The sequence below is a fragment of the Sorex fumeus genome, unplaced genomic scaffold (assembly GCF_029834395.1).
Source record: "Sorex fumeus unplaced genomic scaffold, SorFum_2.1 ptg000123l, whole genome shotgun sequence".
Classification (NCBI taxonomy): domain Eukaryota; kingdom Metazoa; phylum Chordata; class Mammalia; order Eulipotyphla; family Soricidae; genus Sorex; species Sorex fumeus.
This window is the reverse complement of record NW_026606180.1, coordinates 4894696-4918070: the sequence shown is the minus strand read 5'-3', so window position 1 is coordinate 4918070 and position 23375 is coordinate 4894696. Positions and strand designations below refer to the sequence as shown.

At 41.4% G+C, this 23375-nt stretch overlaps 2 protein-coding genes across 2 annotated transcripts in view; both read left to right on the top strand.

The window, feature by feature from the left end:
- The window catches only part of ZFAND3 (zinc finger AN1-type containing 3), a 306708-nt gene that overhangs the window by 109364 nt on the left and 173969 nt on the right, over nt 1–23375 (top strand). The gene's annotated exons all lie outside the window — the stretch shown is intronic.
- On the top strand, nt 1319–1657 carry LOC130044722 (COX assembly mitochondrial protein homolog). Its single transcript, XM_056137351.1, has one exon. The coding sequence runs from the start codon at nt 1328–1330 to the stop codon at nt 1646–1648; it is 321 nt and encodes a 106-aa protein (XP_055993326.1). The 5' UTR covers nt 1319–1327; the 3' UTR covers nt 1649–1657.

The following is a 23375-nucleotide window of genomic DNA, read 5'->3' as shown; positions in this document are numbered from 1 at the left end:
TTTCTTCCTTCAGAGTCAGTGTTTTCTTTATTGAGTTTTATTCTAGATGTATCCGTAGGGGATAGAAAAGTTTGTTAGCAGTTGTTGTACATATTTCGCTGGTTCCTCACTGGTTGCATAAATGTTTTGGAGTACGAGTTCTTGATGTACGTATTCTTTGATCATTAAAAAATGTTCATTTTTGTCTCATACCTTTTTAAAAATTTTGAAGTCTTATATTCACACACAGACATAGACACACACACACACACACACACACACACACACACACACACACACACGACCACCCTGGCAGTTGGAGTTAGGAGGGAGTTGTTTGCTTGAAGTATTGTTTTCCGACCTTTGACTTTGTGTCTGTTTACCCTCACTCTTCAGTTGTATTTCTTTTAGGAAGCAGAAGTTGAATTCAGTTTTCTAATCCATCCTGCCACATTTTGTCTCTTAATCGGCGCACTTAGGACTTTGGTATCGAGTGAGATTTGGCGATCAGTCCTTGTTAAAATTGTGGGTGGCTGTAGTTGCACTGTAAATGAAAATTCAATAAACCAACCATACCCTAATAGCAGAGTGATATTTTTTAGTATCTCAAAGGTCTGGGTTTCTTTGTTCAGTCCATTTACCTGTATGTGAGAGTTTCCAGTGGAAATAAATGCGAGGTTTTTAGGGTAGAGATTGAGAGTGAGAAAATGGAGGGGTACATGCATAACCTCTATTTTTTTTCTTAAATTGCAACCGAGGAAGCTTTTTGAAAGTATATTGTAAAGGTCAAGTTCTGTGTCTTTTCTGCTTGAACTCTGTGTGACTAAATGGAGACTGTCGCTTCTGATTTATTTACTGATTCAGTATTTTGTGAACACCTCACATTGCTAGCACTTTTGGCTCTACCTTTAGAATAGGAAACCTAGACCTGTTTTTTCCTATAAAGTGGGAAACAGTCTGCAATTCCGTAATCTGTTCTTCAGACCTTTGCAGTACAAGAGCACTAACCTTTGTTTGGAATTTTATAAATAAAGGTAAGGTTACCCCCCGCCCTTACCTTTTATGCTAGATACTTTCACAGTTGTTTGCAAATTTGATTGATTTTTTTAAAAATTTTGAGCCCTTCTTGTTGAGTGAGAAACATTAATTTTTCTTAATTACTATCTCTTCAAGTTCAGTTTGATCTTTAATGTTTCATTGCATTATTAGAGAATTGATTTTGTGCTGCTTTGAAAAGTAATTTTAAAAAGTTTTGCTTTCACATGAAAGAACCTTGGGGTCAATATATTAAGAATACTAGCGAGCCAAGGGAGAGGCTCAGTGGGCCCCTACCCCTGCGTTCGCGGTCATGACCCTAGACCCCACAGATCAGCATCTTAGGCATGTCGAAAAAGATGTTTTGATTCCTAAAGTAATGAGAAAGAAGGCCTGGGAGAGATGTTCTGAACAGGCCCAAGATTTTACCAGATGTTGTAAGGACTCTGGATTGGTTACGGTGGTAAAGTGCCAGAAAGAAAATTCTGCACTGAAAGACTGTCTGACTTCTTACTATAAAGATACAGCATCTTATGAAGAATGCAGAATGGAATACCTGAAGGAAAGGGAAGAGTTCAGAATAACTGTAATTCCTTCCAGGAAAAGGCTACAGAAGCTTCCAACAAGCATGTAGGCAAGTAGTAAAATAATACACAGAACGCGAATGCTCGTGAAATCCCAGTCACCGGAAAGGATGGACTCATGGAAGGGTGTTCGCTTTATCCTAAATCATGAAAATACTAAATTCTATTTGAAGTAAAGTTAATTGTAAAGTTTTATTATTAAATGGGATGAGGTAAACTATACAATGGTATATAATTATCTTTATTATGTATTTCATAAAATTGTCTACAACTGTTAAAAAAAATACCAGACAGCCACGAATGAATAACTAGTCTGTAGCTCATACGGGTATCTAGCATGACCCAGTTCAGAGACAGTTGTGGTGGCTGCCTGGCGTGCAGCTGACCCAGGTTTGCTTTTTTGGCACCCATACATTCGGTCTCCGGAGCCCCTCCAAGAGTGACCCCCTAATGCAGTCAGAGTAGGTCCTGAGCACTGTGGATGTAGCCTAAGGGAGGGGGGACAACAGTCCAGTGAACATCTTGTCAGGAGCTGGAGAAAGAGGAATATGAGAGAGATGGCCATGGTCATGGTCACGCAGCACTGCATGGGAAACATAAAGTCCCTGAACTTAACAGAAAATTCTTTGCCTTCACCGGTGGTAATTTTACCACAATAAAAAATGGTTTTAAAAAATGCGTGTCTTGGATTCTGTAGATTAGACTATATGTAGAGTAGATTTTGAGTGTAGTTTTATTCTTCGTATTTGTCCAGAATAAGTTTTTGTTTGATTTCTTTTCAAAATCCATTTATCAGCAGGAGCTTAAGTGTGATTAAATATTCCTTATTGTTAAGTAGGACCTCTTCCTTCATCCTCTGACAAAATGTTCATTTGACTATTTTTTTGTTTGTTTGTTTCTTAGGCCAATAAGATGGTTTTCTTTGGTAGAAGAGAAATAAAAACAATCTTTACATAAATTTAAAAAAGAACTGAAAACAGTTTCAGAGTTTGTCCTTAATATTAATTACAAGCTGCATGTGTAATTATTAAAGAAAATGTAATGACTTTTACATTGGGTTAGTAATTTAACCTATATCAGTTAATTAACATATAAACATATCATTATATTGCCTTACTTGAAATCAAATGAGATGAGGTTCATGGTACCCCTTTTTAAAATTACTTGTTTTATCAAAGTACTACACGCAAACTGAGTAGTTACAGTATACTACAAAATATCTTCCTTTTGCCTAGACCCTCCGGTTTCCCAAGAAGTTGGTACTTTGAAATCTTCCTGCTATTTCTTCTAAACACATGCCCTCCACCTTCTTTACCTGTCTACATTATATTGCAACAGAAAATTTGTGAATTATCATTGAGAAAGATCAATTAAAGATTGGAAAGTTTTTAGTCATTGATCAGGACAAAATTCTGTGGCATGTGCCAGTATGTATACGTATGTTGGGGAAAGTGTGTTGATGAATTTGTTTTTGGACTCAATTCTAGGCAACCCAGACTTTGAGAATGTGTGAAAGCGCTGAATTCATTTCTGAAAAATGGCCATATTCAAATTAGGTTCTTCCATGGAGCTAGTGCTTTGTAAAATTTGAAAGACAAAAAAAGGTAAAATTTCTTTCAGTGGCACTATTTTGACCTCACTAAATAAAATGAGAACTTAAGATTATAAATCACTAAATTGAAGACTGAATTGACTTTTTCCTGAAAAAGGCATGCAGTGTCCAAAAACTCTATGAAGAGGTGCTTAGTATATATCACTAATAGTTAGGAAAATCCAAATTAAATATGCAATGAAATAACACCTCACACCTGTTAAAATAGCTGTTTAAAAATGTAGTAATAAGTTTTATGCCACTAGTAGAAAAGTAAATATATAGCCATTACAAGAAAAGTTTCTAAAAAGTTAAAAATAAAACTGTTATATAACAGTTCTACTTCTAGGTATATGTCTAAAGGAAGTAAATTGGTTCTTAATGGAATATCTGCACTCCCTTGTTCATTGTAAAATTATTCACAATAGCCAAGATGCGGAAAATAACCTAAGTGACTTTCAGCATAAAGAATAAATGTTAAAAACCCTGGAATATTAACTAAAAAAAATTAGGACTTTCCATTTTTGCCAGCAGAGGATGAATCTGAGAGACATTCTAAGAGAGAAAAGATGAAGAAACACAAATTAGAATGGTGTTTTAGGGGGCATGGGGCGCAGCACCTGGTGATGCTTGGGAGTTGGCTCACAGAGGCCACAAAACTCAGTGATAAGACAAATAGTGTTTGGGGATAATGTAAAGTCAAGAATACTCATAATTGCTAGAAATGAAGTTCAAAGTTTATACAAGTCAGACGGGGATTGAATCAGATCAGTGTGATGGAAAGCAAAATTACTTTTTTTTTTGAGTGTAGGAAGAATTTGTTTCCTTTTTTTTCTTATACTTTTTTTTGGGAGGGGGAGGGTTGTTTTCTGTGTGGTTTTATTCTAATTCATTTAGGGTTTTTTGGTCACTGTCCTCCCGTTGTTCATCAATTTTCTCGAGCGGGCCCAGCAACATTGTGAGACTTGTTACTGTGTTTGGCATATCGAATGTGTCAAGGGTAGCTTGCAAGACTTGGCTGTGCGGGCGAGATACTCTCGGTAGCTTGCCGGGCTCTCCGAGAGGGGCAGAGGAATCGAATTCGGGTCGGTCATGTTGGCTGCATGCAAGGCAAACGCCCTACTGCTGTGCTATCGCTCCAGCCCAGGTTTTGGGTATGTAACTTGACACGAATGCTCACAGTGCAGTTGCAAGTGTTCAGTGCTGGGACACAGCCACCACCAACTGCCCCGCCCCTCCTCCCACAGCCTGTACCCCAGTGGGCATGACATGGTTTACTTGGCGCTGCCTGTCACAACCTGGACCTCCTGATGCTGGCATGAGAGCCACGGCCTGAGGGGCTGCTGAGCTGCTGGGTGCTGGTTGAGCTCGCCGAGCTTAGTGGGCTTTTACCCAGGTTCCTGGGTGCTTCTGCTGGACTGTCAGCAGTAGTTTGGAGGTGTTGCCCTGCGTGTGCAGCTGTGTTTCTCAGGACCTTTTTGTAGTTGCAGTTGGGAAGCTAGGCCATTGGTCTGGAGGTCGCCAAACTCGGGATGTGGGTGGGTGGAAGACTGGGCCTTGGGCGCTCTTAGTCTGCCCGGTCTGCAAAGATCCCAGAATCAGGGGAAGCGTCCCCACCGTGTCTCCACCCTGCGCCTGCCTGTAGGTGCCCGGGTAGTCGTGATGCTTGGCCGGGTCTCTTTTTTATTGCATCTATTTTTTTCTTTTAGTTCTTTTTTGTTGTTTAAAATTTTATTTCTGGATATAAAGTTTCATGAATGGCAGTGGACAAAAGTAGAAATGGTCATAAAATATTGATTTGACAATTTGTCTTTATTGATGTTTATTTAGACTGATTTTCAGTGTAATTAGGTCCACTGTAAGCCTAAATATCTCAAATTTTTACATGAGATTAAAAACACCAACAGCAACAGCATGCTGTACTCTCTGCCATTACTGTGAAGTTACCCTGTCATCTGAATAGTTGATCCAAGAAACGAAACACTTGATTCAAGTTTTTCTTTTTCTTTTTGTAATGCTGAGTCTTGAATTTAGTGCTTCACACAAGCAAGACAGGTGGTTTACTTTTGGGCCACACCCCCACTCTCTTTTTTGACTTTTATGTAGAAGAGTAGTCGAACTAATGGTTCTCACAGAGTTTGGGGTTAATAGATATCAGCCCTTCTTCCACACTTGGGACTTTGAAGAAACATTGTTTGAATTTCCAAGATCCCCTACATGGAAAAAAATGCATGTTATATTTATGTTGTTTATGCAGTACAGAGGTAGATTTCTGTAGGAAGTGATTGTGACTTATTAAAAATAAGTTTTTTCCTAAGTGTAATTTATCAGTTTTATAGACTTTAAGATGATGGATGCCCATGAATCAGTTTGCAAAGTGAAGTTGTATTCTTAACATACCAAAAAAAAAGTGGTTATAGGACTGAAGTCCTGCTCCGAAGTAGGTGATCCTCCTCTTGGGAGGCATGTGCAGTTCGTAACAGTTGTAGCTTTGGGTGAAATCCGAGGTGCTCTTTGTTCATAGGTGGGCCAAATAAGTTCGAGAACCTCTGGGCTACGGAAACCAGAATCCTGCCTTGATTTTAGCTTCGGTTGTCTTTGATTTTTTGGTTCCCATTTGTATTTTAAGGTCTCAGTGAAAGGATCACTCAGTGAATAATAAAATAGGGAAATCCATGGTGAATAGAAGTTGTGTAGCCCATGGCAGAGCAGAGCCCCTTGCAGGCGTAGGGCCAGAAGTTTGATCCCTGGCATTCCCTTCATCACTGAATGTGATACTGCAGCTCTTACCGTTGGGTCCCTCAACTCCACAAGTGTGTAACATTCCCATGAGCCCAGAGCCAGGAGTAAGCCCCCACTCTGCTGAGTGTGACTCAGAACCTGGTAAAAGACTAGTATTAAAATATATATTAGGTGATACCGGGGCTGGAGCAATAGCACAGTGGGGAGGGCATTTGCCTTGCACGTGGCTGACAGGACCGCCCCGAGTTTCATTCCTCTGCCCCTCTCTGAGCGCTTGGCAAGCTACCAAGAGTGTCTTGCCCGCATGGCAATGCCTGGCAAGCTACCAGTGACGTACTCCATACGTCAAACACAGTAACAAGTCTCACAATGTTACTGGGCCCGCTCGAGCAAATCCATGAACAACAGGAGGACAGTGACAGTGACAGGCGATACTGGAATCTTGTTTCGCTTTCAAAATTCTTATAAATTCAGGGCTTTCTTCAAGTTTTCCTCTTTTCTTATTGGGTGGAGCAGACCTGCCAACTCAGGGGCTGCTACTTCTGGCAGTGCTTGGGGGACAGTGTGCTAAGCAGCAAACTTGGGCCGCCTGCAGGTAAAACATGCACTTCAGTTCACTGGACTCTCACTCTCTAGACCCTGCATAGCAGTTTTGACCATCATCCTGCAGCACAGTGTAGTACGGTACGAGTCCATAAGCCAGGCTTCACTGGAGCTCTGTGACGTTAATGTGGAGCAGGAGAAAATGCCCAGTGTTACCTTGGTGCCCTCTTGGCACAGAAGTGATGCTTTCCTACAAACGTATATAGTTTGAACACCACCAAAATAGAAGTGTTAAAAGTGAATCACTTAGATTACTCCACATCCCAAGTCTCAAAATGGAGACGTTACTGGGCCCGCTCGAGCCAATCGATGAACAATGGGAGGACAGTGATACAGTAGTACTCCACATCTAGGAACTCTGTCCTGCTACTATTATATGTATAACGTTAGTGGAGAAAAGTCTTGCAATAAACGTTAAAAATATTATTTAGGGGTCAGAATAATAGTACAGCAGGCAGGGCTCTTGCCTTGCACTCGGTAGACCCGGCTTTGATTCCTGCCATCCCATATGGTTGCTTGAGTACCACAGCGAGGTTCCTGAGTACATTGCAGGGAATAAACGCAGAGCACTACTGGGTGTGGCGCCCAGAAAAACAGATGTCATCTCTAGGACCTGGGAATGCAGCTCGAGTAGTAGGGGTTTAACCCCAAGTACCTTCCGATTTGCCCCCCCCCACCCCCCCAGCTCTGTGGGGTATTTCTTTTGGCCCCACAACAATTAAAAAAAAATAACTGTGGGGAGGGGGAATCTACAGTTTTGATCATTTGATAACCATATTGGTATTTCATTTTGTTATTTCATTATTTGAAGAATGTCAGTTTAAGTCATTAGGATGCACATTATAAATAGAAATAGTAATTTTGCATATATTGTTAAATCTGTAAATTGTTGAATATACTAGAATTGAGATGAACACTATTGAATTTTAGTAAAAGTAATTTTATTTGTGATATTCACTTGTATGAATGAATTCCAGCATTACCTGGAATTGCTTCCTGGTTATATTTGTACTTTGAAGATCTTCCCATCAAGATAACTTTTGTCTTCTAGATCTGGAATTAAATTGAGACCAAATAGAAACACGTTCTTCAGTCTTCTAATTTAAATGTGAACTAGTTTTTCCCTGTAGGGAGAACGCTTATAACCTATAATTTGAAAATGAATGCTATATGGTAGTAAATTGCATTTGCTCAAAAAATAGTTTCATTGAATGTCTGTTATGTTTAATTACTTTACATTAAGTACTATAGAGAAAAGTGCTTATATATGGTCCTTACTCTTAAACACTAATTTTGAGAGTCTAATTGGCAGAATAGGAATAAACTTTAAAATACCATTATAGTAAGTAGACCCTGGAACATTTAGGGACATGTTTTCTGAGATACAAATATAAAACTTTTGTAAGTGCTAAGTGTGGGTAATAATACCCTGCCTTTCTCAATTACTGTGAAATCCTGTGTTAAATAAAATGTGTAAAATTCCACTGATCTGGCCCGTTTAATTCATAAAGTAAGTCATGTCTTCACAGAGGTCCTACAATATACTTCAGGTTCATACATAGGAAAGTGATCTATTACATGTGGTCACTGTCCTTCCGTTGTTCATCGAATTGCTCGAGCGGGCCCAATAACGTCTCCATCATGAGACTTGTTGTTACTGTGTTTGCATATCGAATACGTCACGGGGAGCTTGCCAGGCTCTGCCGTTTGGGCGAGATACTCTCGGTAGCTTGCCGGGCTCTCCGAGAGGGGCGGAGGAATCGAACTCGGCTCGGCCTGACTGGCTGCGAGCAAGGCAAACGCCCTACCGCTGTGCTATCGCTCCAGCCCAGTACGTGTGGTAAAACTTGAAATGCCAAAGGTTAAAATTATTGCAGGCCAAACGTTTGGAGTGATAAATGCTCAGGTCTCCGTCTCAGCAGACACGCGTGCGTTCTATTCTCGAGGGAGAACTAGATCTGCGACACCTGACCAAGCAAAGCAGCTTCTTCCCTTCGGCCCAGGCGCCCTGTCGCCATGACCCCACAACTTCTTTGGAGTTTGTTTGCTGTTGGCTGCCTGCGAGATGTACATGTTCTTGTGACCATCCCTGCTGCTTTTCTCGGGAGCAGGTGAAGTGATCTACTGTGTCTCTTACATACAGTGAGGCCCGTGCCAAAGTCCCCACGTTCACAAACACCGACTTGTTTATGGTACAACCGATTGTTCTCTCACTGGCCATTTCTAAGTTAGTTATCTTTGTATTGCTTCAGTTGGGAAGAGTACACCCAGTTCTGGCCGCATACTTCAGGTTGTCAACCAACCACTGTGGGTATTTCTAAAACCTGCTCTTGGCAATTCTGTGCCACAGATGCACGCGTGATCTGTCACTGGCTCTGCATAGAATGAAGCACAATTGCCACACTTCTCTTATTTATGGCTCTCCATTTGTCCACAAATATGTAGTCTGGTTTGAGGTTGTATTTTAGGGATGCTTAAATTATTAATTATTCAGTCACAATGCCAGCGATGGCTTCAACTCAACCTGCAGAGACAGTGTACACTTCATCCTACTTTGATCCACACGGCAGCAGATGATTCGGCCACAACAGTGTGTGGCTCTTAGACTTTACTCTTCCGATTTTTCAGGGGAAACTAAGCATTATCTGACTTGATCTTCAGAGTAAATTTTTTAGTGATCACATACTAAGTGCCAGACACTGCGCTCATGATTTTATAAATCAGTTATCACAAGGTTTGTTCCTATTAATAAGTGAGCAAATAAGGTTTAGAGATTTTGCAGCTTGTCTGTTGTCTTGTAGTTTATAAGTGGCTGAACCTTCTTTTGAAACCTGATTCAGATAACTTCCCAACTCTATGCTTCCCTGAGTTCTGAGTATTTTCTAAAAAAATAATATTTTTCTGTATTTAAAATATGATCAAAGTCAAGAAATTAACATTGATATATTGGTATTACTCAAATTACATTCACGTTTACCGCTTGAGCCAAAAATGACTTTCATATAATATATCCCCAGTAATATATATTTCTTTCTGGAACAGTTGCATTTTTTTCTTAAATTTTGTGAGCTTGACACTTCTGTTATAAAGTATTTGATTTGTCGTCTCTTGATCTGATCTGCCATTTTCCCAGTCCAACCCTATGATTCAAGTTGTGTGCTTTTCTAGTTATGATCTGACTGCAGTTACAATCAAACAGTTTCAGTTTGACTTACCAGTTCTGGCCATTTTGATTATTGAGAAGTCTTCTAGGTTTCATTAATATCTTCTTGCGCACGTGTGCGTGTGTCTGTCTGTCCACCCATGGGTGGAACACCCAGCTGTGCTCAGGACTTGACCCTGACTCTGTGCTGGGATTGGAGCCTGGCTGCATGTAAGGCAAGTATTATCAGACTTGCCATTATCACTTTTACAAAGTTTATGAGAAATGCTTATACTTAGAAACATTTCTTCCTCTGTCCTCGGTACAGTTACTGAGAGTCTTCCTTCTTCGTTACAGGTCTCTTGGTCACTGACAGGGTCTGTGTTTGTTCTTGCTCTGACTCTGTTCCATATGTTTTCCCTCCAGCCGTCCCAGTTTGGGCTCCCCCAAGTGAATTTTTATTGTAATTCTGTGGGTGGGAGAGAGCATCAAGTAGATTATTCTAAGTGGGAGAAATTGAGTATAGAAGCGGAGATGAACATTTTTTAAAATGAGTGTGTGTTCTGTAAATGATCACAGCATTAAAATTATTTCCTTGACAAGAAATTAAGACTTGGACCAGAGAGATAGCATGGGGGTGGAGGCATTTGCCTTGGACATGGCCAACCCTGACTCCAGCCCTGGTACCATGTACAGTTTCCTGAGCACAGAACCAAGAGTAAGCCCTGAGCACAGCTGGGTGTCTCCCAAAGACAGAAATTAAAAAAGAAAAAAATGAAGGCTGAAGGAACTGTCTCTGTAATCTCATTAGAGATAAAAATGGTCAAACAGTATTCAAGGGAGATGACTCAAGGGTCTAGAGGGATGCTTTGCATATGAAAGCCCTGACTTAGTTTCAGCACCACTGGATATTACTCCCAAAATACAAAAGGTAAAATATATTTTAACTTTTATGCAGAAGGCATAGAATGAGTTGGGATTCTGGGAAGGCAAGAGAACTTCGAATGGGGGAAAGGAGTCTTCTGGGCCTGGAGAGATAGTACAGCAGGTAAAGTATTCACCTTGCACATGGCCAACCCCCATTTGATATGGTCCCCCTGGCCCTGCCAGGAGAATCGTATTTGCAGTGACCTAGGCTGAACTGACAAATTATGGTAAAATATTAAACACATCAAACAGGTTTGAGAATTGAGTTGGGACACTCTGCGTACAGACCTTCTGGGGCCACACTGGCGATGCTCAGGGGTTACTTCTGCCTCTGCGTTGAGGAATTACTCCTGACAGTGCTTTGGGGGACTGCCTGGAGTCCCAGGGATCTAATCTGGGTTGCATGCTTGTGAAACAAGCACCCTACCCACCGCACTATCTCCAGCCCCAGATTCAGTAAGAGGCCGGAAACGGGGGCCAGGGGGGAGTTACATTTGTCCTGCTTTGTTCTGTGGAGGAAAACAAGTAGGAAGAATGACGGCTACCCAGAGGAATTTTAGAAATATTTCTGGTTTTGTTTCTTTTTGAATCACACAAGCAGTGCTCAGGGTTGCTCCTGGTGCTGCTCAGGGACCACGTGGTGTCAGAGATCAGCCTTGGGACTCGTGGAAGCTGCCATGGGTCTGCCTCTCCAGTGCCCAGGCAGAGCTGAGCAGAAGCGGGCCTGTGAGTGCTCGTGGCACATTACCCTGGAATACGCTCCCCCGGGAGCACGTGCTGTGTCCTGTCGTCTCAGCAGACCAAAAGACCAACTTGATAGGAACCCTTTCAGACCCTGCTTTTGAAACCCCCGAGTAGAGAGAGTAATGTAGGGATATTATGGAATCTTAGCCCTAAAATTTATATAGATGCGAGTTAGTGTGATTAAACAACATAGGCAATTGGTGTTTTTGTTTGTTTTTCTAAGCAGAAAGAATACTGGTTAATCAAACAGTAGATGGAATCAAGAGTTACTGAGAAAAGCTTACTGTATGGGGTGAGGGGAAACTGTCCAGTGGTTACTGAAGTTTGCTTTAATTTATAATATTTCCCTATCCCACCCTTATTTGAATTCAGTAATTGCTGAATCTGAGGGGAGACTGATGGGAAGTTTGCCTAGAAGTACTTGCTTATTGTTTGTCTTCGAAAAGTAATCAAATCTACTTGCGGTTATTAAGTTCATTTATTATCATTAACTGGGAGAAGTTAGAGGACTTAAGAGAATGTAAAATTATTTCTGGAGAAAAGAAATATATGGTACATGTTTTTAGAAACTTATCAGAAATTTTATGTATGCCAAGAAAATGTTAGCATTTGGTGAATCTGGGTAAAAGTTATATGACATTTCTTTGTACTATTTTTGTACTTTTTAAAGTTTAAATTATGTAAAAATTAAAACCAACAAAAATATGTGCATGCTAAAGTTTCAGCTCATTTTTTTTCTCCCCAGTTTAGTGTCTAGCAGAGCCTGTTCTAGTGATTGAATATTTATAGAATTAGGTTCTGTGGGAAGGGTTACTTGTTGCTCTTGTTCTGAGTACCAGGACCCTGGTCTCGGGTCCACTATAAGGATAGCATTATGGCACTGGCCTCCCTTGTTCATCTATTTGCTTGAGCAGGCGCCAGTAATGTCTCTCTTGTGAGACTTGTTGTTACTGTGTTTGGCATATCCAATACGCCATGGGAGCTTGCCAGGCTTTGCTGTGTGGGCGGGATACTCTCGGTAGCTTGCGGGGCTCTCCTAGAGGGACAGAGGAATCGAACTTGGGTTGGCTGCGTGCAAGGCAAACGTGCTATGGCTCCAGCCCACTCTAAGGATAGTTGCTTGAAAACTAGTGATCAAACAAGACTCACTGAGACTGAGCTGTGTCTGCGTTCCTCTACTTGCTCTTCCTTTGGGGCTGCATCCGAAGTTTGGACTGGTAATGTGGTTGTGGTTTTGTAGAGGGTGGTTGACAGTGGTAGATCTCAGTGGCAATAGACGGCCTCCCTTCAAGGAATATTTTTCAGTTTTCATTTGAGTAAACTTTGTGTCAGCTCCTGTCACGGGCACATACTTTCACATAGAGCTGAGTATCTTGCAGTTTGTTACTGTTAAGCACATAGTATAATGAGATTCCCTCTCCCCCAAACATCTAGTACTATAACCCTTAATGTTTATGAGGAATTAACGGCCCTCTGGGTTTTTTTTTGTTGTTGTTGTTGTTTGTTTTTGTTTTTCGGGTCACACCCAGCGATGCTCAGGGGTTACTCCTGGCAGTGCTTGGGGGACCATGTGGGATGCTGGAGATTGAACCTGGGTCGGCTGCCTGCAAGGCAAACGCCCTCCCTGTTGTATTATCGCTCACAGCTCCGAAACCCTCTGTTTTCACGCCCTTAAACACATCTTTTAAATGAGAGACTCTTCTGGGTAGCCACTTGATTGAGTACTGTGTTCAAGTGTCTTACTACCTGGCTTTAATTTTTTGCTTTTGACACTTGATTTGACATGATGTTCTAACACAAATACCCTTTAAATTTGTTTCTGATGACCGGATAAAGTTTTGGGGTGCACTGTGCTCTTCTGAAATGACTGGATCTACTGAAGTGTTTATTTCATTCAGCACGCTCACGTCTGTGTTGTCCTCTCCACTTCGTGTATTGGATCGATGGCTCTTGCATTATTTGCTACTGCCACTGGGATGGCCAAAGGAGACTTTGATACTGCGTTTGAATCTCTCCTCGGCCGAGATTTTATGTCCTTATTGAATAGCGGCTTTTCCAATTGGCTTGGGTGTATAAAAAAGAAAGGAATAAAATAAAGATCGTTGCTTGCGTTGCATTTTTCTCTGACTTCTTTTCTCCGGGTTAAATGACCTATTTTTAATTTGTTAGGAATTTACTAGACTTGATTGGACCCAGCTATTACACTCCAGTCCATACAGTTTTCTCTGTCTCTCTGTCTCTCTGTCTCTCTGTCTCTCTCCCTCCCTCCCTCCCTCCCTCCCTCCCTCCCTCCCTCCCTCGACCCTCCGTTCTCCCAACCCCCACACACCCTTCTACCCCCGTAGCTACCAGCTGTACACAGAGAACCCATGTAAGGCTGGATATAGCACATCAAATCCTTTCTTAGAGCACCGATTTTATCAAACTAGTCTTTAATTTGATATCTCGACTTAGCTTTGTAAAACTTCAGAGTCTAATGAAACAGCACCCTTACATGTCTGCTCCCATTGACTATGTCAGAATGACAGATGTAGTTGGCTGTGGTTTTTTTTTGGGGGGGGGGTAGGGAAGTCAGTGCAAGTTTATATAATTTGAGGATGTTCATTTTGAGGATTTAGAAAGTTTGTACTTTTAATTTAAAACATTGAAAAGTAATGTTTAGCATCAAAGTAACTACTATTATAAACTCTGAAGAGTAATTTTTAGTATCACAAATAACTTATTTGAATATGCCGGGTAGCACAGTGGTAGGGCGTTTGCCTTGCGTGCAGGCAGCCTGGCTGAGCAGGGTTCAGTTCCTCCACCCGTCTCGGAGAGCCCGGCGAGCTACCGAGAGTATCTCGCCCGCATGGCAAGGCCTGGCAAGCTACCTGTGACGTCTTATTCGATATGCCAAACACAGTAACAACAAGTCTCATGATGGAGACTTTACTGGGCCCGCTCAAGCAAATTGTTGAACAACGGGAGGACAGTGCTACAGTGCTCATGAATTATTGTGAGTTATTTTGGACTGATAGTTAGGACCAGGTACCATTTCATTTCTGCTCCTTCTAAGGTGTTTAGCCTTACTTTATATATAACACTGGGGCAAGATTTCATTTTGCAGAAGGGCCTTAAGTAAAACATAGGTGCACGATGGATATTTGTCTGCACTATCTGCTACGAACTGGGATTCAAGTAATTTTGTCAGCAGTCAGTGGAAGACGGGTGCTATGAAGTCAATAGTGCATGACTTCAATGAATAAATCCACTTAAACTATTTATGCATTTTACCAATGTTTATATCCATTAATAAAGAGGTAGTTCGTGTGTGTGTGTGTGTGTGTGTGTGTGTGTGTGTGTGTTTTGGGGTGGGGTGGGGAGTATGGTCCTTCTGAGTTTTGTTGGTGCCTTCCTTGTCTGAACTCACTTGTCTGAGTCATTGGCTCTGTATGGCTATTGTTTGACTACTTAAAATTTTTTTGAGTTGCTGATCTGGTAAAATTGGTATGATTTCTTCTCTGTCAGCCTTAAAATGTTACCAAAGAGAACAGAACTACTTTGAATGCATTAATTACAGGTGAGACTTTGCAAGTAAATACATTCAAGATAAAGGAAAATATAGCAAAGTAATGGTGATTCCTCTCACTGTGATAAGTGTGTATTAGCATTTCTGTGGTTCTAATTTGCATTTCTCTTGGGGCTGGAGAGGTAGTACAGTGGGTCCCCAAATATTCCCCAAGAACCACCAGGAGTAATTCCTAAGCATAGAGCCAATAGTAAATCCAGAGCACCACTTGGTGTGGCTTAATTTACCGCCCCTCCAGATGAAAAATAAGTTGCATTTTAAAAAATGTTTTGAACATCTTTTCAGGCTGTCAGTATGTGTGAATGAAAGAGAAATCATCTTCGTTAAGAATTGGTGATGAGAGGGCCAGAGTAATCTTACCTTCAGTGTGATAGTTCAGAGGGAGGGACACTTGCTTTGCATGTCCCTCACCTTTGGTTCGATTCTTGGTAAGCCATGTGGTCCCTGAGCTCACCAGGAGTGACCCCTGAGCACAGAAGCAGGGGCAAGCCCAGAGTCCTGCTGGATATGCTCCCTCTCGCAAATGAAGTGGTAATGTTGGCTTTATAGACTGTTTGACTTGTTTTTCCATTTTACTTCTACTGAGGAGTTTGAAAGTTTTGAATTTCCAGAGTTTTAAAACCTTGAAAGTTTTTGGAATTCACCATTGATGTTATCTAGTCCTAACTTTTTGTGTTTTTTTGTAAGGCTTTGTTTGAATTTCCTATTTTTTCCTGATTCAGTCATGGAATTCATGCTTCTAGGAATTTTCTAGGCTGTACAAGTCTTTTCCATATAATTGTCCAGTATTTCTGTACTAAAATAATGTTTCAGCATTATTTCATAGTTCCTGTTGCATAGGTATTTTTCATATTTTGTTGTATTTATCCTTAAGCATTTAATTTGCTTGGGGAGTAGTGTTGGGCTGTTCTCAGGGGACCATATGTGGTGCCAGTGGTGAAATCCAGGCAGGCACCATACCCACTGTACTATCCCTCTGCCCCTGCATTTAATGTTTTGATGGCATTTGAAGGTTTTGTATTTCCGATGCTGGAGGTGGGCAGTGTGGCAGAACATCCGGTCTTGGCTTTGGTCCCTGTAAAGAGGGGCCACACTCCCTGTTCCCCTGAGCACAGCTGGGAGTTTTCCTTTCCCTCAATAGGTCTTTCTGTTTCAGATTGCGTATTGATTTTGTGTTGTATCTTTTAGTCTTGGTAAGTTATTTTAACATGTTAGTTATAGCTTTATTATTGATTCTATTTTTCTACATAAACACTTTCTCTGTGTAAAGGGAGCTATACTTCACTTGGATGTGCTTCATTTCTTTTCCTTGCCTGATTGCCCTAACCCCTCTTGAACCATATTGAATGGAAGTGGTAAGAATAGATTTCTGATCTAAGAGGAAAAAGTCTTCACTATTAAAATGAGTTTAGCCGTACTCATTAATTCATTTCTGTATGTTTTGGGCTACACCCGGCTTGGCTGCCAATAAGGTAGGCACCCTACTTGCTGTCCTGTCTCTGTGGTCCATGTAACTATAGGGCTTGAATTGATAGACTTGTTTAGGCTGAAGAGGTTCCTGTCCTTACAGTATGCTACAAGTATCATCAACAGTCAATGTGGGTCTGTATGATCATTGTAGCACTGTTCACAATAGCCAGAATCTGGAAACAACCTGAGTGCCCGAGAACAGATAACTGGTGGAGGAAACTATGGTACATCTACACAATGGAATACTATGCAGCTGTTAGGAAAGATGAAGTCATAAAATTTGCTTATAAGTGGATGGCCACGGAGAATATCATGTTCAGTGAAGTGAGTCAGAAAGAGGGACAGACATAGAATGACTGCACTCATTTGTGGAATATAAAATAACATAATATTAGTCTAACACCCAAGGATAGTAGAGACAGGGTCAGGAATATTGCCCCATATGAACTGCAGGAGAAGGCCGCTGGGGTAGAGAAGGGATCAGTAAGTCAGTGATGGAGGGATTGCTCGGAATGGGAGACGTGTGTGCTGAAAATAGGTAAAGGATCAAATTTGATGGCATCTCATTATTTGTATTGCAAAGCATAAAGCCCAAAGTGGAGAGAAAGTCAGAAGAGAATTGTCTGCCACAGAGGCAAGGGATGGGATAGGGTGGGGTGGCAGGAGGGATACTGGGGACATTGGTGGTGGAAAGTGTGCACAGTGGAGGGATGGGTGCTCAATTGTTGTGTGACTGAAACTCAGTCATGAAAGCTTTGTAACTGTATCCCACGGTTATTCAGTAATAGTAAAAATTAAAAAAAAAAGAAAAGTGAATGTGGGATTTTGTAAAAGAGTTTTCAACTCCAGTGTGATTTATATCTTTATTTTTGCTAACTCTAAAGTTTGTTTTATTCTGGTTTGATTGCTGGCTTAGATCTCTCATGCTCCTGGAGCATAATACAGTAGGAGGGCAGTTATTTTATTTTGTTCGATTTCATTTCACTTTTCACAGTTCTGGAAGCTTGAAGTTTAAAATCAGGGTGTCTTTTGACTTACAGATTTTCCATTGTATCCTCATGAGCCCCCCTCCCCCATTACCTCATCATCTTTCAGAGGCCTTTTCGTATCTCTTCACCTCCTGTGAGTGTGCGAGCGCGTGCGTGTGTCTGTGTCTGTCTGTGTGTGTTTGTCTCTCCATAGGACTACAGCATGAGATTTTGGGTTAGGACTACATTAAGATCATATCAGTGATCATTGATTATTCTTATTGTGAGTTGTTGTTTTCCTGCTTCTTTTGTACCAGTTAATTTTCATTGACAGGTAGTGGTGAGGTGGTTTTTTTTTTTTTTTGATCCATGTCTATTTACAAATCGTGTGTTTTGTTTTGGAATGCAATTTGCTTATTTGGAGTCAACTTTTTGCTTTTTGGGTCACACCTGGCGATGCACAGGGGTTACTCCTGGCTCTGCACTCTTGAATTACCCCTGGCGGTGCTCAGGGAACCATATGGTATGCTGGGAATCGAGCCTGGGTTGGCCACGTGCAAGGCAAACGCCCTACCCGCTGTGCTATTGCTCCAGACCCTGGAGTCAACCTTTTAGAGTTGTGATTTTTATATCCTTATGATTTAGAGTGGTTGTCATTCTAGGGTTATTCTCCCAATTTTGAGACAAGTGGAGAATAATTGAGTTCATTTTGTCTGATTTTTGGGACGAGGTCCTATTCCCAGCCTTTGGCATGACATATGACAGAGGTCCTATTTCTCCTAATCTCTTTAGAAAGAGTTCTGTAATTCTGTCCCCAGCCACAAATAAGTCTCTCTCTCTCTCTCTCTCTCTGTCTCTCTCTCTCTCTCGTTTTCTCTCTCTATCTCTCTCAAACTATTCATGTCAGATCTGGTTAAACAGAGCATTTCTTAAACCAGATACTGGTCATTTCATATGTGTGACTTCGCAGGTCGAGTGCTCCCGAATCCAAGTGCTACATTGGGTTCCGTCACGTTTCTCTGTTCTGTGGCCTGGAAACTCTTCAAGGCCCTGAGGAGTAGTGGGCTCTGCTGCCCCACTTTTTACTCCCTCATCAGATATCCAGAACCTTGTAAATTATTGTCTGTATATTTTTTAAAGAATATTTTTGGTTATTTTAGGGAGGTGAATCCAGTTCCTATTGTTAATCTTGGCTAGAAGGTAAAGGTAAAGGTAAAGGCCCTCCCGTTGATCGTCGATTTGCTCGAGCGGGCCCAGTAACGTCTCCATTGGAGACTTTGTTGTTACTGTGTCTGGCATATCGAATACTCTTGGTAGCTTGCCGGGCTCTCCGAGAGGGGCGGAGGAATCGAACTCGGGTTGGCCCTGTTGGCCGCTTGTAAGGCGAACGCCCTACCGCTGTGCTATCGCTCCAGCCTTGGTTAGAATCTTGGCTAGAAGCAGAAGTTATTTTTATTGTTAAGATCTAATAACTACTTTTTTTTTTTTTTTTTTTTTTGCTTTTTGGGTCACACCCGGCGATGCTCAGGGGTTACTCCTGGCTCTTCACTCAGGAATTACTCCTGGTGGTGCTCGGGGGACCATATGCGATGCTGGGAATCGAATCCGGGTTGGCCACGTTGGCTACGTGCAAGGCAAACACCCTACCCGCGGTGGTATCACTCCAGCCCCATAGTTACATACTTTTTGGTTTAAGGAACTGATAGTGTTTCTTTGGGCAAACTAAGAATTCTATTTGGTCTTTTGGCTTGCCCCCTTGTTTAAATAGCAGTTCTGAGCAAAAATTTGCTGATACTTTTTTTCCTGTATCTTGGCTAGGCAATCTTGAAGTGGGGGTAGATTTTCTAGTAACTATTAGTTAATTTTCTGCGTAGCAACACTTGATTTCAAGCAAGTATTGTTATTAGCTTCCTCCTTTAAATCATTCTTCCCTAATAGTCTTCCTGTTGTTTTTGAATGCAAGCTGCATATGAGTGAGGACACTCCTTTCCCCCACCTCTTACAAAATAGGTCTCCTCGCAGTGCAATGTGATCGGCGTTTCTGCAGGAAGAAGGTATTAAAAGCCCTTCAGATATGCCCTGCCCTATTAGCAAGAATATACAGAGATACAGAAATGAATTTGTCAAGAGTTTTATGACTTCATGATCTATTGTACAATATTAATCCTGCCGCAGTGTTATTAAGTCATTTTTCATCTCCTCTCAAATTAATGTTGACGTCCTATTACTGGATTTGTTCTTGTCTCCAGATTAAAACATAAAGAAAAAAATGGAACAAAACTTCCCCACTACAATATTAATTGCAAGGGTCAGTAGTACCTTGGTTGGTGAAGACCAGTCCTAGAGAAATTATAACGTGGATTTCTTTGCTTTCTACTTGTTTTGTACACCAAAGACAGGCATAAACTTCTAAAGCACAGAGAGAACATTGTAAAGAAAGGAGATATATTTAAAGATTTTCTTTATATCCTTAAATCTTAAATGAAAATTTGGGACCTGGATCTGGGGGAACCATACCTCCTAAGCTTCAGCATAAAGGCAGATAAAATCTTAGTGATAATAGATGTATAGGTAGAATAATTTGAGTTGATTTAGGACCATCTTACATTACATTATGTTTGTAGGATTTTTTTCCCTTCTATTCTGAGAAATTAGGGGCCCTTGAAATTCCGACATGATGAAACCACTGTAATACTTATAAACCAGAGCAACCATAATTCAGAACTCAGGGAAAAGAGAACTTTATCATTGTTTCAAAATTGAAACAGTGATTTTTTTTTCTGTGAATAGTTTCTCTCCCTTTCTCCTCTCTGTTGTCTTCTCTCTTGTTTCCCTTATTTTCACCATGTAGGAGCAGATTGGAAACTTTAGAGTATTATGATGATTTTTGGATCCTGATTAGGTAAGTGACATGGAAAGCTAATTCTTACTGTAAGAGGATGCCTACAATAATTGGTAAAGTCATGGTAAATTTTAATTTAAAGTTTTTTAAATGAAGGATAGTTATAACTTGTTTCATTAAATATCCTTATTTATAGTACATGTAATATGTAGCACTGTAGCACTGTCCTCCCGTTCATTGATTGGCTCAAGCAGGCACCAGTAACGTCTCACAACAAATTGTGAGACTTGTTACTGTTTTTGGCATATCATATATGTCACGGGTAGCTTGCCAGGCTTTGCCATGTGGGCAAGATACTCTTGGTAGCTTGCCAGTTTCTCGAAGAGGGGTGGAGGAATTGAACCCGGATCAGCCGCGTGCAAGGCAAACACCCTACCCTCTGTGCTTTCACTCCAGCCCAGTGAGGAGTGAGGGATCCCTCGGCTGAAACTCCTCTGCCCTGCCCACCTTAACACCAACCAATCTTCTGCCTGAGCTTGGAAATCCTGAATGAGGCTGTTCCAAGTCAGACATGAAATACCACGATCACGATCATCCTGGTGTTCGTTGATTGCCTCGAGCAGGCACCAGTAACATCTCCTTCGTCCTAGCTCTGAGATTTTAAAAAGTGCCATATTCAAGGCTCTTTCAGGGTTAGGAGAATGAGACCCATCATTGTTAATGGTATTTGGCATATTGGGTACGCCACGGGGAGTTTGCCAGACTCTGCCGTGTGGGCAGGTTACGTTCGGTAGCCTGCCAGGTTGTCCAAAGCAAGAATGAGATAATAAGATGTCCGGGAGCTGGGTTTTATAGTCTATGGGTTTTGACCGTTGATGGGATTACCTGGTGCGGGGGGCAGTTGGATGGTGTGACCCCTGCCTACTGGAAGATGGAGGATCTGGGTGGAGGATGCTCAGCCTGATCCGAGTAGTCTTGGAGATCTCAGCCCCGGGACCCGCATGCCTGTGTTCCTCTGCCAGTTCCTTCATGTGTGTGGAGTTTGGTCTCAGCATGGTTGTGGCTGGTTCTGGAGGTCTTCGGCTGCCGGGGCTCTGCTCGGGGCGGGGAGGGAAACTCAACTTGCCCCCCTCCAAGGGGCCCCGGTGAGGACAGCGAGGTGCGGGGACAGGAGACTCTGCACTGTTCTCTTCCGGGAACTGGAAGAGAAATATATAAGATGAATAATTAAACATTTCTAGACAGTCAACTTGAGTTGCATAATGCAGTAGCTTCTTAAAGTACTATCTTTCATTGGCTGCAATACTAGTTTATAAGAGAGGTACTAGTTTAGGGGTGAATTGTTGCCATGTTACACCATCTCTCCACCACAGGTCCTAGGACACTAGTGCCCGAGTGCTCCTCTCCTCCATCTCAGTTCTGCCATCAGAATCGAAGGGCTTGTTTCTGATGGACACTGTCCATTCCCTTCCTTAGTTACATTTTGTGGCACATCTGAGTGATATAATTCAGTATTTGTCTTTCTTTTCCTGCCTTAGTGTGCTTAACACCACAGTCTCCCGTTCTAACCATTCTGTAACCAATTCTCGTGTTGTTGGGCACTTGTGTATCTCCTCAGGTGTTAACTGTAACCATCGCTCTCTCTCTCTCTCTCTCACACACACACACACACACACACACACACACACACACACAGGAGTGACTCCTACTGCTCTTAAGCATATGTGATGACAAGGATTTGTCCAGGGTCAGTGGGATGCCGGGCAAGTGTCTCACCCCAGTACTTTCTCAACTACCTAGAGTGTGTATATATTTTCAGATTGATCTCTTTGAGTTCTGGGAATAAAATTACTGGATCACCTAGTATTTCTATTTTTAGTTTTTGAAAAAGTCTCCTTACAATTTTCTGTATAAATGGAACAGTTTATATTCCCCAGGAACAGTAAACCAGGGTACCTTTTTTAAATAGAAAAAAATTGGGGGAGGGCAACACCCTGCTCAGAGCTTGCTCCTGACCGGTGCTCAGGGATCACTCGTAGTGGGCCCCAGGGCCATCTGGAGTGCCTGGGGTTAGTAAGTCCCTATCCGCTGTGCTACTGGATTAGTAAGTGTATTACTTCTCTGGCCCGGGAGGGTTCCTTTTCCCCTGCTAAGCATTTTTTTCTGACCTAGATAGAGGCCATTCTCGCTAAGTTTGTGATCTCATTATCATTTTTACTTGCATTTTGTCAATCAGTTGTGATGGGCATTTTTTCATGTTCCTGTTTGGTGTCTTAATCTCTTTGTTGCTGTCTCATTTGTTGTTGTTGTTGAGTTTTGTGAATGCTTTCCACCTCTTGGATATAAGCCCTTGGTCAGATATATGATCAAATATTTTCTTCCACTAGTAAAATGTCTTTTTGTTTTAGTGATGGTTTTTCTGAACCCCTCCAGAAGTGATCCTTGAGCATAGAGCCAGGAGTAAGCATTGAGCACAGCTCGGTATGAATTCCAAAACCAAACATTATGAATTCTTAGATGACGGTGTTTCGTGTATTTTATTCTTTCTTGAAAGGTGATGCAAGTACTTTGGATAATGCAATAACAGTATGGGAGCATAATTCTTTCATAATAGCAGTATCTTATAATGTATGCAATTCCTTTATCTTTATTTCATCATTTTTTAGTATTCCTGAATATAATTGATGAATAATAGTGCGTAATAAAATAATTCCCAGGATGACATAGGAAATATTTCAAGAAACAGGAAAAATATAATCCGTTTCCACAAAGTGTCTTGGATTTATAAAATAGTCCCATTGGACTTACGTGTTAATTGTAAGATGGTAGAACATGAAATTTTTTCAGTGACTATTAAGAATAAAGACCGATTCGTTCTAGAGAGATAATACAATGGGTAAGATCTTGCATTGCATGCATCTGATCCAGGTTTGATGCGTGGCATCAGATATGGCTCCCTGAACACTGCTAGGAGTGACCTCAGAGCACAGAGCCAGGAGTAAACCCTGAACACTGTTGGATATGGCTCCCGAACAAACTAAAATAATTTAAAAAGAAATAGAAAAAGAAGACTAAAGACCATTAACAAATGTTATCATTAGTTATAATTGCTATAGAAACAAAAATTTCAAGTAGGATTCAGTGTTCAGAGTTCTGAGTCAACTATTTGTACATGTGACA